Below are 14101 nucleotides of genomic sequence, written 5' to 3' on the forward strand. Positions count from 1 at the left end.
AGACAAAAGGTATTATTGAAAGCCATAGCAAAATTCAGCTGCTTAAAACTACACAAAAATTTCTCAAGTAGGCAAGAATCCTTATTCTTTATCAGATTGTTTGTCTTTTAAAAGAAGCCTACAAGCTTTTCTCTGTAAACATTTGTCTCATTGTGCTGGTTCTTCAAATACTAAGAATTGTTAATTGAAATGAATAAAGCGATTGCTAAGCAAGCAGATACAAACAGGCTAATTGTTGCATTAGAATGTCTCTATTGTCAACATTTGCGGGTTGCCTTCGCGGTTCCATTAGTCCCAGTGGTACTTACTGATAGCTTTTTTTCTTTCTTTCTTTTTTGGAAACAGTAACATAGGCAGCAAGGAGGAATAATGAGCTGCCTTCTTGGGGTTAGTGAGGAGTCAGCACAAATTGTGGGAACAAATAACAGTCAGACAAGGCAGTGTTTTATAACATTGGGGCTGCAATCCATCTTTGGGTTCCTTCAAAGCTGGGCTAATAAAGGCCCACTTACAATCCCCAGCAGAGTACAGTTTAATTAAATTTGTCCATTAGAGGATTTCTCCCCCTCCCTTGTACATTCCTGAAATTAATTCTTCTGTTTTCTGCTTGTCTCTTTTCCTTTATCAAAGATGCGCTGAACCTTCGAAACCGACAGGTCATCTGCATCACGCTCAAAGTTCTCCAGCACCTGGTTGTGTCAGCTGACATGGTGGGGGAAGCCTTAGTGCCCTATTATCGACAGATTCTCCCCATTTTAAACATCTTTAAGAATATGAATGGTGAGTGATCCTAGCAGTTACCGCACCTAGCAAGTCCTCCAGCCAGGAGGGGCTTGAGGCAGGGTTAATTAACAGCACAGTTAGATTTTACTACTGCATATAAACTCAGATACATTTGGCACCCTCTCCTGTTATTCTCCAGGGATGGAGCAAAATTAACAACTTCATTTATTACTTCTTACTGGTAGAGCTTATTCAACACATTACAGAAGCACTGGAGCAGCTCTGTAATCTACCAATAATTAATTTGTAAAGTTTTGTAGCACTCTTTTAATTCATTAATAGATTATACACACCCCTGCACTGCTTTCACCTGACAAGTTAAGACTCTACCTCTTGATCCTTCTCAGAACTTTTCTAATTGGTAAAGTTTGGTGTCATTATTTCCTGCCTTGGTACCCAATATAAGTAAAGTTTTAAACTGATTTATTCAGTTTGAGAGGTAATTTAGTTTTAAAGGAATTTGTTATTCCAAATTCTTTATATTCCTGTTGTTATAAAGTTGGTCTAGCTAAGCTATGTAATCTTGCTGTTGAGCAGTTTAAATATTTCAGTAGGGAAGTATTTTTACTTCATTTTATGTCTTTAAAAATGAAGTTTACTTAATGAAGAATTAGTGTATAAACTCTGCATGCCACAACCAAGCTGCCATTCTTCTTAAAAACCACTTGATGTATTGTTGGACTGGTCACTTTTAAGTAATTACCTTAACATTTTGTGCTATTATTTTAGTATAGCAATGCAGATGAAACTAACTGGGTTTGTTGGAGGCCAGGCTAATTAAGATAATACAATTTGCAAGATGTAAAAAAACAACAACTGGTATTTCAGTAACATATTCACAAGCCTTACCTTTCACTCACATTGCCACCCTATGCATAATCTTATTAGTTCGCAACTTACTTCACAGCCCATAAAGTTTAGGTGATACAGCAAGAGTAGTTGTTACTTGAGGAGGGAAGTGCTATTAAATGAGTTGAGGACTTTTGATCGATGCAAATTATGTATTATTAGCCAATTAACAATTAAAATGTTATCTGATGTGGCTAGAAGAATGGGAATGAGCAGCATCAAGGTAATAATAATATTTTTATTATTTATACCCCACCCATCTAACTGTGTTGTCCTAGGCCCTCTGGGCGGTATGGAGAATTGTGGAACATCGACGAAATGTGACAGTTCATTGCTCTGACATACATGGAATTCCAGAGCAAGCAGGTTTCTCTCTATTCTCTTGAATGGATGCAACCACTTTCTGTGTCCATCTCTTTTCATGTTTGGTGCTGCCCCTTCTCTTGAGAAAGCGAGATACAAAGCAAATTAAAAGTTTAAAGTAAATAGGGGTTACCCAGTACAACCTCCCCCCCCCTTAAGTCTGGGGCTATTCTCTCCAGAATCATATTAAGAACTCATCTAAGGAGAGGGAAGAATTGAATCAAACTGGTTTTCTTGTAGCTTTTAACATTATATAATTATGCTTTAAATAGACGGAGGACCATGTAAAAGTAAATTACACTTCTACACTGGTTAGATGATTAGAATTATGAATAAAATATTTGAGGCAATAAGCTTTTATAATTGCTGTACCAGTGCTATTTTTCTACAAAAAGAGGTGCTGAAACTCATGAGCGCCTCCCTTGTTCTCTTATAATGGCAATGGCACCCACCTGAAAGGTGCTGAAACTGAGTTCTGGTGAGTGCTGGCTGAAAAAGAAAGCCCTGGCTATAGGTCTGTTGAAGTTGCACTGCCATATTTTCTGGTATTTGGTTTTTCTTCTTATTCATTGAGAACCCAATAGTTAAAGATTTCTGGAGATTAAAAAATAAGAAAAATATAATGTCTGTGACATGGCTTAGGTCTGTTGTCAACCCTGTGACACAACTTGAATCTATTACCTTCTGGAACTCAATACAGTCCCAAAATTTGGTATTTCTTTACAAGGTGCATTTTAAAACAAACCAATGGGAGAAACCCCCCCCCCCCATTTTTTAGTATTTGAAAGTGTTTTATTTTTGTTGTTAAAATAATGAACCCTTGTTGTGCAGTTCATATTATAACTGGAGTTTTGTGAAGGTGCCTGAGGTAAATAAATGCTTAAAAGAATTAGGAATGCATTTTATGCTTTTTAGTGAGAAGGCAGAATTTATCATGCAGAAGGACCAAAGGGAATCTTCAAAGCTTAGCACTGTCATGTGTTGTATTCTACGGATATTATATAAAGCATAGGAAGTGGAAATTAGTTTGATAAGTGTTAGACAGTAGTATCAAGTGAATGCTTTTTGCATAACATAGTCAGGTAAATGGAAATGCCATTGATCTGCTTTAACAACTATTATATGCTGTCAAGTGAAAACGACTGTAATGGCTTATATGCATTATAAAGTAAAAACATTTTCATGTCATCAATTTATCTTATTCAGTAGTGATCAATAACTGTTTGTGAAATGCTGTGCAGATTAAACAGCCCAGAATATTTTGAAACAAAACCCTGTTGACCTCTGCAGCATACAGTGTAAAGGCACAGATTTAAAATGTATTAAATTAAGTTAATCATTTTGATATCTGTAAGCCCTGATGTGCTAAAAGTTAAAGCGTTAAAAGCTTATTTTGTAATAGAAGGCCATCATTGTTGGTCAATGAAATGTTGACCCATTGAAATTAATGAACCTAACTTAGTCATGTTACTTCATTTCACTGGGTCTACTCTGAGTAAAAGTGAGTAAAACCATCCCATGAAAAGACATTAACTTCTGGAATCAGAACTTTGAACATATGCAATACTTCCTGACAGTTTATCTATAGATTACTGAGGAACCACTAGAGTTAACTATAAGACTTGTAATCACAGTTGTGCAATACAAATTTACTTTGCGTATTAAGTGTTAACTGGAACACTCACGGAATCTTAAGTCTAGTCACTAACCATCTGGGTTTAAACACATTAAAGTAAGTCACACAAAACTCAATAATCTGGTTAAGGCCATCTGCTGCCTATTGAAATCCTGCCTAAATCGGTGGAATTAGTATTCTAGTGTTAGTAGTTTGTAGTCTAAAGGTATCTGACAGTGCTATTTTATAAGGTAGCATTATCTGAACACAAGATTCCTTCATTTTAAGCTAATCCCCCCCATATGACACAGCCCACAATTTTTGGTATACCCCCCGACCCTCTGGAGGGACTTTTTAGCAGTTGCAAGGGCCAAAAAGCGGCCGGGGGGGGGGGGATATCTACTATGTGAGTTTACCTTCTGCTCATGCAATGTTGGATTCCACTCTCTAATATAGGGGTAGTCAATGTGGTGCACTTCATAAATATCGGACTGCAACTGTAATCAGTTCTGACCATTAGCCATAGTGGTTTGGGCTCATAGGAGCTGCAGTTCAAAACATATGGAAGGCACCATATTTGCTATCCCTGCCATAATACTTAGCAGCCACCACTAGGTTACTGCAATGCATTATATGTGGGGCTGCCTTTGAAGACAATTTGGAAACTGCAGCTGGTGCAGAATTTGGTGGCCAGGTTGCTCACTGATGCAAGACGGTCTAAGCACATATAACACCAATCCTGATGGCACTGGCTACCAATTATTTTTGGGTTCAATTCAAAGTGCTGGTTTTGTCCTATATAGTATCATGCATCTCAGAGCCCCAGTACTTCAGCTTAGGAAGCTGTCTTATCCTGAGTCAGACCATTGGGTCCATCTGACTCAGTATTGTCTACACTGACTGGCAGCAGCCCTCCAGGGTCTCAAGCAGGGTTCTTTCCTAGACCCACCTAGAGATGCCAGGGGTTGGGACCTCCTGCATGCAAGCAGATGCTCTACCATTGAGCTACAGTCCTTTCCCAAGGACTGCCTCTCTCCATAGGAACTGACCCAGGCTCTTCTCCATGTGTGCCCACCACAGGAGGTCTGGAGAGGGGAAACATAAGAATGGGCCTTTTCAGTGGTGGGTCACCACTTGTAAAAAGGTTTTCCTTTAGGGGGCTTGCCTAGTGCCATCCTTGTCAAGTTTTGGGTGCCAGGCGAAAACTTTCCTTTCATTTATTCTTAAATATTATTTATTTCCTTTGGATACATAAAATGAGAATTAAAATAAAACAACAGTATATGCTCAGATAAACCTTTCTAAATATATTAACAAAGTTTTTTGTGTGTATATATGCATATGTGTGTGTGTATAAACAGATATGAAATGATGTATAATAATGTGTATGCTTAGATTGCTGACCATTTGTAAAAGGTATTTTGTTTTTAAAAAACACATTTCCTTTTTACCTGCACTTTTGGCCCTTAGTTTTCTGTGTTTTAAAGAATTTTGGGTCCATGCCATCAGCTGATAGGTAGATGGGTGTGGTTTGGGGAAAAGACCTGGTGGGTCAAATTGGACCTGCTTGCAGGCCAAGATTGGTCTACAGGCCAGCGCTTCTCCATCCTTGGTTCCACTGTAGCTGTGACATGAAAGCTCTGCCAAAGTTACAAGCATTTTCTATGGCTGATTTAGTGACAGCTTTATTTACATTCCAATCCTATGCATGTCTAGTCAGAAGAAAGTCCTATTGCTTTCAATGAGGCTTACTCCTAGATAAGTACGGATAGGATTGCAGCCTTCATCAGCTTTCCTAACCATCTGTATTTGGGTTTTTATAACATACCGTCTAACACATTTGAGAAACTATAACACTTCCTATTTATTATTGCTGTATAATTTGTAATTACTGTCTTAATTTCTTAGATGGAAATGCAGTATTAGCCTGTGTGAAATAGAACTGACTCAGCAGTGATTAATTAAAAGTTATTAATACTTAGCAGTTCCTTCTGATGTGTTAATAGCCTAATTAGTTCAGCATCTTAAATGACTGAAAAAAGAAAATAGAAGATTCACCGAGTCAGATGATGTGCTCCATTTTGACAAATGTAACAACATCAAGGCATTTAATATCCACCCAATATAATGATTATTGGCTAGTGGATATAAAACACTATACGGCCAGATGAGAATCCTGAATTCTGCTTCCTTTAAAAACAAGTCATGTTTTAAAAACTGGCCAAATAAAGTATACATCAGATAAAATGTAATTACATAATCCCTAAGTATTCTGGGACTACCCAGAAGTCCAGAAAAGTGAATGCAATGCTATGTAGTACATGAAACATGGTACTGTAGTCAAAACAAACAGCTCCATGTTGAGCACTCCTCAAGTGATACAACTTAAATGTCTATATCATTACACTACATATTTTTTTCTTACTTCATTGGCTGCTGCTGTCAGAGGTAAAGAACTACTCAGCACAATGATGTAAGGCCACATAATGGAGGAGGAAACTCAACAAGTTTACTGTTTTTGGTGGCAGTGCCATTTTTAATAGAATGTAGCTCTGCCCTCCTTTCCAGAACTTTTTTTGGTCAGCACTGGGTCTGAAAACTGTACTTGTGCTGTTGATTGATTTTCTGACAGGGATCAAAAGAGTCACTGGTGCTCCCTGAACTTGTTAGATATGTTGTTGGCCTCTTACCATGCTTGCTTGGGGACATGCATCAGAACCTACCTCTGAATTGAAGGAGTCCCTCAGAAATAACAATTGACTGAGGAAATTAGTAGTCTGATGCTGAGATAACCTCTTCCAGCTTCAGGTTCTGACTTTATTAATGCTGGGGACCAGACTACTTGCTGTTCAGTAGAGTTGGCTCAGCAAAGCAAATTTGCTAAATTAAAAACAGCATAATTTCATCTGGATTGTGGAGCATCAGCATAGAACAGGGGTGTAGATATCTAGTTCATGGGCCCAGTTAACTCAGCCCACAAGTCTGTTTCACACAAGCCATCCCTACCAGCCGTACACTTGCTTTTATGTACAGTCCTAGGTGTGGGGCAAGTAAGAGATGATTCTGTTTTAGTATTGTTCATTGCTGTGTTTCTTAGGAGAAGATTTGCCTCTGGTGATTTTAAGAATGTTCTATACTTGGAATAGGCTGGCACATTTTTCTTAGGACTCCTTTTGGAAAGCAGGTTAAGTGATTTACAGGAAGTTATGTTTATTTTCAGAATGGTTCTTCACTTCTGTTGCATGTTTGTAAACAAATATGTTACATCTCAAGGGGACATATGGTTTAAAATTTGTTTCACTACTTAAAGTGACATATTTCTATGTTAATTGTGCAGCAAAAAGTTGTCTAATGATTCAAATGGGTTGTATTTATTTGTCACACATATTTTGAATTAATGTACTCAATTAAAATTCTATTCTAGGGAGAATATTTCTGTGAAAGACAGTGCAAAATTGCTATGCTCTGAAAAATTGGTTTTGCTGTATCTGCACCTGGCTTTCAGATTTTACAGAACAAAAATGAGAACAGATTCTAAAAGCTGTGGAACATCAAGGGAGGAACATGCCCCACCTCTCCCCATTTCCAGTTCCATGTTATAGACAGTCTTTAAATTTTGTCATAGCTGTTCACATTGACAGTACATATAACTAATATATCCCTTCTATAACTCCAGATGCTGCTAGATTTTTCATGCTGAGCTGACCTCACTTTCTCCAGTGAAGTCATGGCTGCCAATAGGGACATGAATAAAGATGCTTTGAACATTTAACAGAACTGGGAACAAAGAATACTTTCTCTCTCTTGCTTCCAGGTTGTGTGTGAAGGGAGGGAATCACTCACTTTCTGCACAGGGAGACACTCCTGTCCTTGTTTTTATCATGTATCCAAGGTGGCCCCAGGACTGTGTGTACTGAGTGGTATATCATCTGTATTCTCAGTGGAATAAGTGACCAAAGACTTTAGAGAACCTAAATGGTTCCATACCCTTGTTACTGCACTTCACTCATGAAAGGGAGCGGCTAGTGCTGTGGTCTAAACCACTGAGCCTCTTGGGCTTGCTGATTGGAAGGTCAGTGGTCCGAATTCTCATGACGGGGTGAGCTCCTATTCTTCTGTCCCAGCTTCTGCCAACCTAGCAGTTCAAAAGCACACCAGTGCAAGTAGATAAATACGGTAGGTCCCACTGTGGCAGGAAGGTAAATGGCGTTTCCATGTGCTCTGGCTTCCATCATGGTGTTTTGTTGCACCAGAAACTGTTTAGTCATGCTGGCAACATTACCTGGAAAGCTGACCCACATGACCCCTGCTCCCTCAGCCTAAAAAGCAAGATGAGCACCGCACCTCATAATCGCCTTTGCCTGGACCTAACTGTCCAGGGGTCCTTTACCTTTACCTTTATTCCACTTGTTACATTGTTTTAACCTGGCATAACATTTTGTTTATTGCTTTGTTTCTGACTGGTATTCCAACACATGTATGAAACATAATTTATCCAAATACCTTTTAAAGCATATTATGCTCTTTTTTACCTCACGTGCTTTCTATCCTTTGCCTTTGTTTTACACCCACACACCCACATACACATAGTACATTTATGCTTACTGCAATTTTCACTGGCTGATATACTGCTGGAGTTAACCACATGACACATGCAGCCCCTTGTTGACCTATGTGTGAAAATTCTGATGTATCGTCGAACCATACCACTAAATCAGCAAGTGCACTGCATAAACTATTTATGACTGAAACCTCACCTGGTGATCCATGTATCCAGGTCAACAGTTTATGGGTGAAATAAAGCATATTTCTGGTTTGCAGACACAAGTGATGGAGAAATTACTATATCCCTTGCTAATCTTGTCCCATGGTCAATTGCCTTCACTGCTGGAAGAAAAATACAACATTCTGTAATTTCCAGTCATGTTGCCTTTCTTTTATTTTCCAATACTGAATTTTGTTGTTCCGGCTCTATTAGACTGAAGAAACTGCTGCTATCAGGCAATTCTTTCCCCCCATTATCGGCACTTAAGGACCATAATTATTTTTTCTTGTTACATTTTGCTTTGATAAAACATCATTTTGCTAAACAGTTACATTACAAGTAAGTGTGCTTTACAAGTGATATGTGTACAAGCGTTGCATAGTTGATGGGCTGATGGAATATAATGACAGTTATTTATAAATCAACATTTTAGATCAATGATTGTGGAAATTTCCCCCATTTCTTGGGAAAAGAAAATTAGCAAGAACCACTGAGTCCCAATTTGAGTTCAGAAGAGCTCTGTTCATTTATATACAGCACCAAGATAGCATTAAAGAGAAGTTTACATTAGAGTAAAACAACACACAGGCTACCCAAACCTGGAGCAATGGCTTAGACATGTTTCTATGATAGAGAAAGGGTGGGGGTGGGCAGAAACATTACTGTTGCAGTATATGTACTTCAGGAAGGTGATCGGGGGCGGGGGGGTGACCTCTCAACTCTAAGTATTCTTGGCAGATGTGAACTATCTGGGTTTAGATTCTGACTAAACATACGGGAAAACCTTCTGACAATAAGAGCTGTTCACCAATGGAACAGTCTCCCTTGGGAGGTTGTGGACTCTCCTTCCTTGGAGGTTTTTAAGCAGAAGTTGGATGGCCATCTGCCATGGATGCTTTAACTGAGATTCCTGCATTGCAGGACATTGGACCAATGACCCTTAGGGTCCCTTCCAACTCTATGCTTCTGTGATCATGGCACTGAATCAGTCTGGTTACTCTGATGCATAACCTTTATCAGGAGAGAGACAGGAGACGTATAACCCTGTTGGTTCTCCTTCATCTCTCATTGGTGTTTTGTACCATTGACCATGTTATCCTTCTATATCACCTTCAGGGAATCTGAGTTGAGGATACTGTTTTACAGTGGTTTGGCTCCTGTTCACTAAGCCATTTCAGAGAATAGTGTTTGGTGATGATTCATCAGTCCCTTGTCCCCAATGCTATTCAATATCTATACCCTCTGATGGGAACATGCGCTCAGTTCCTGCTTTGAGGGCATGACTTCTTCAGCAAGACTTGTTCTGCTTGGTAATTCTATCTTTAACAATGCTTTTCTCACAGACATTAAGCTAACCAGTCTGTAAGTTCCTGAATCCCCTTTGGATCTCTTCTTTGGGTTTTGTTTGGTGTTTCATTGGTCACTTTTAGTCCTTAGATACTAAATAAGGAACTTGGGGACAAGTTACTTATTTTGTTATATGATCAGCATTTTCTCATCTGAATTCTTTAAAAACTCTTGAATGGTTGACATAAGGACTGAGTGATTTGTCATTTTTAACTTATTAATAAGGGCTAGAACTTCATCACTTGTCACCACTGTTTGCCTGTTTGTCGCACTCCCTTCCAGTGAACGTTAGTTCGAGCACAGAAATCTACCCTACATCTACATTTTGCTGTGAAGCTGTTCTTGTTTTGATATATAACACTCTAGATGGCTGGAGACCCAGATGCCTGTAAAGTCTCTAGCTCCCTTATACACCTGCCCAGACTTTATGATCATCAGGGGACATCATCATCACTTCTCATGGTGTCACAATCTTCTTGAGATACAGGGTGTGGTGACATGTGAGGGGACATTCTCAGTTGTGGCACCTCTACTCTGGAATTCCTTCCCCTCTCAGGTGCAAAATGTTAATTGTATGAACCAATGTCATACCTATATTCACCAGTATTGGAATATTTCCTCTACATTGTCTAGTTAAATTAAATGATGGTAAACATAAAAGTGCACCTGGCTGTCTTGATTTTCGGAAAGGTTAATATAGAACAGTCTTTGCCCGCACAGCAGGTCATGTCTAGTTTTGTTAAGGATCTAATACATCTCTTTATTCCCATCTGCTGTTATCCTCTACTCTGAAATTAAACTGATCATAAAATGGCTATTCAATATCTATTAAAACTTTTACATGCTTATGGCCTTTGATTATTACCTCCCAAGGTAGCCTACATCACCATAATGCTGGCCTTCAATTTAATGCTTTGTTAGTAAATGCTGTATAAGCTGTTCTTTACTAGGATACTGCAATCCTTTGTGCTGCTTAGTTATTTCTCACAAGATTTGACTCAATTGTAATTTATTGCCACACAACATTTACACAGTTATACACTTTGTATCAGTAATTGCAGGGTGAGTCCTTTAAAAGAGGCCCCATGGATACAGAGTACACATGTTCCACGGGGCCTCTTTTAAAAGATTCACCCTGTATATTATTATTGTATTTTGTATGTTTATTATTTTATGGGAACTGCTTCAATACTTTGACTTGAAGTGGTATGTATATCCAGATAAATAATATCTTAAGTGCTGAGGCCTTAGCCCTTCAGAATTCACATGGTCAGTGGTGTGTTCCATGGTGAAACCACTGTAAGAATGAGACATTTAAAATTAGCCATTTACCACATAGACTTTTCATGTGTCCTTTACAGAGGACCATCCACTATCTTTTTCCACCTCTAGAAAACAAGCTCCCCACTGCTTTGCCGCTTCTCCTCTCAGTAAGTGGGAGCAACATGTCATGTTGGGAAACCAGAAGAGCACTGCTGTACCTGCCCTGCTTGCTACTGGATCATCAATGGGTATTTAGCACTATTATGACGTGGTTTTTAAGTGAATCAAGCCATAGAGGTCCGTTTTTTTAAGTTCATGTCAATCACAGTAAAAATAAGCAATTTCATCCCACAGTTATGGCCTTCCTCCACTTATATTTTCTTAGATTATGGCCATGTTGTACTTTTCTGAGGGGAGAAAAACAAATTTAATGTTTGTTGTAACTTGAAATATTGCTATAAAATGGTTGGCCTAATGCGGGAATTGTGTGTCATGTGTGAATGTAATTGCAAGTACTACCACTTTTTAGAGGTGCCATAATGGCAGAATTAACTACTATATGTTTGGTAGGATTAACTTCTAATTCAGGGTGGTACCTGACTTAAGTCATACTCAAAGTAGATCCATTAAAACAGTGGACCAAGTTAATCATGACAAACTTGTTCATTGATTTCAGTGGATTTACTATGACTCAGTTGAATATAACATTCATAGTTTTTTGTGATAGAGTGATATGTACACACACCCTACTGGGTTAGTAATTTGAACCTTTGATCTTATTTGCTGAAAAAATCATTTTAGTTTAGAAAACTAGAGAATCACACAAATGCAGATGCTGTGTAAGAAGAGACATCTTTTTAAAGGACTGCTGTAATAAATATATTGTGGCATTCAAGATACAGTACAGGAAATGAAATGCTATCTTCAAAGATACAGTCTTTTTCAAAAACTAGTAACTGCATTTCTAGCCCTTTCATTCTCTTCAGATTTTTTAAAACTTCAATTGTAATAGATCATTGTATATGATCCATTACAGCATATGATCTATTACAGTGTATCTGAGAAGGGAAGAGAGATTAAAAGCACTAAAAATGAATGCTCATATTTTACCTTTGGTTTGCATGTAATACAGGGAATAATTGCATAAGCTTTTCTATACCTAATAGAATGGTACCTCCCTCCTCCTTCTATTCCTTAAACCATTTTAAGACTTTCTAATATTATTAGATAGTATTGGTGAAATATATCTTATTTTTATTCAGAAAAAACTCTGACACTGCCAGATGTAAATGCTGGGTTTTCTTTTTCTTTTTTATTTGGATTATTAATGAGATTGCCTTTAACTGCAACTCGATTGCTGAAATCATAAGGTGAAGGTTGTCAGAGTATGGAGATAAGCAATATTATGTTCTAATCTGTGCAGATCAAGTTTCTGTGGGCTGGTTAAAAAAAGGTGTCAAGCCTTGCTATCATTGTTGGTATTCCTCTGTCTCGAGCGACAGTGGAATGTGCCTCCAGGGGTGAAGTCAAACCACTGTGTTAGCTGCACCAAAGTGACCTCCCAGGGGCACAGGTTGTGTACGGAGGTTGTGGGCTGCCCAGAGTACAAGACCCCCCTCTCAGCCATGCTGATGTGGCCCACAGGAAAGCAGAGCAATCCATTTGACACCATCTTTGCTGCAGCAGTTGCCGGAAGGAGACGTACAAGGCACCATTCAACCTCTCTACTCTACTCTGGGTTCTTCTTTCCAGGGTGTGGTTGCTGTGGCATGCTGGTAGCTTCTAGGAGCCACGGGTGAGAGCTAAGTGCAGGGTGTGGACCAGAAGGAGCACAATACGCCCCCCCCACAGGCACTACCCCTTCCCTAATACCCCATTCACATACAGATTATCAACACATCTGTTAATCTGATTTTCATGTCCTTCCTACTCCGTGGTTCTAAACATCTAGATCCCTATGGGTTGCTGCCACTGTGAACACATAACATTTAAGCCTGATTATAGACATGTCAGGTTGCCATTTCTAAAGATGGCAGAGCAGTCTTAAGTGGGTCCAGCTGCCATTTCCAAACCACTGTGAGTTTGCAGCAGCCAGAGCGAGAGGTCTGTGCATGTCCTCGTTTTTTAAAACCCTCCAATTGAAACCAAGAGGAAGGAAATTAACTATTCCAGCTCCAAACTGATGTAGTTGGTACACCTGATCCTGGGGCCTCTCAGAGGAATGAAGGCGCTTTGGATTCAAGGCCATTTCTATCCTACCCTTACCCTATGCACAGAATGCCCTGTTTCAGGACCTACTAACAGCAAAAACATGACCCGCAGACCCTTAGGATAATGTGTACTGAGTTGCTTGTAGTATTATGGATTCTACTCTCCATAATACTATGGGGAAAATTGTTAATTTTAAATTCTGTACTTTGAAAGGATTAAAGAAAAAGAATATTTAGTTTTGTAAGGCTTCATTAAAGCTGGAGTGGGGGGAAGTCATCAGTCAGGATAACAAGCCAGGATTGTTCATGAATTGAAATTGGGTACTGAGTTTTGGCATTCTTTTCTGTTCATTGCTCTTAGGACTATTGTTTAGGCCTATTTGATATTCTGTGATGGCTCACAAGAGGGGATAATGTGATGCAAGTTTCCATAGTACCTTACAGTGCATTTCATACTTTCTTAGCCTCTTATTCCCTCTTTGTATGTGCATGCATATGTACATTCAGTCTCCACTCAGTTTTGTTTTAAAGAATATATAAGATCGTGCCTACTGTTATATTAACAAGTATGAACAGAGATTTGTCTTTGATATTCATGTACATATTTACCTCAAGAATTCTCCTATCTGCACTCTTTTGATAAGTACCAGGAATCTGGGAACAATAAATAGGTTATGAGAAATTCTCAACAGCACCAATGAAAAAAAACAGCAACAAAGCCTGAAAATTGTCTGATCTTAAGTTGTGGTAAAGTCCTCTTTATAGATGCTGTAGAAGTTCAGCTAGTAAATCTGATTTCTTGAAAAATGCATTTTGTTGAAACATCCCACTGGAAAATATAAGACTGAACACACATTTATATGGTGCTTACTTGAACAAGCAGGCTTTTGTAATTGCATTCTATAA

General features: G+C 38.7%; 1 protein-coding gene across 2 annotated transcripts in view; it reads left to right on the forward strand.

Annotated features, from left to right (window-relative positions):
• PACRG (parkin coregulated) overlaps positions 1–14101 on the forward strand; it is a 242846-nt gene that overhangs the window by 126974 nt on the left and 101771 nt on the right. Inside the window, exon 4 of one of the 2 annotated variants that reach the window (XM_081855208.1) lies at positions 631–780. The exons of the other annotated variant lie outside the window; for it this stretch is intronic. Within the exon in view, the coding sequence (XP_081711334.1) occupies positions 631–780 (150 nt within the window). The remainder of the gene's footprint in view (positions 1–630; positions 781–14101) is intronic. 2 annotated transcript variants of the gene reach the window in all.

Source organism: Podarcis erhardii (genome assembly GCF_964252035.2).
Source record: "Podarcis erhardii genome assembly, chromosome: 3".
Classification (NCBI taxonomy): Eukaryota; Metazoa; Chordata; class Lepidosauria; order Squamata; family Lacertidae; genus Podarcis; species Podarcis erhardii.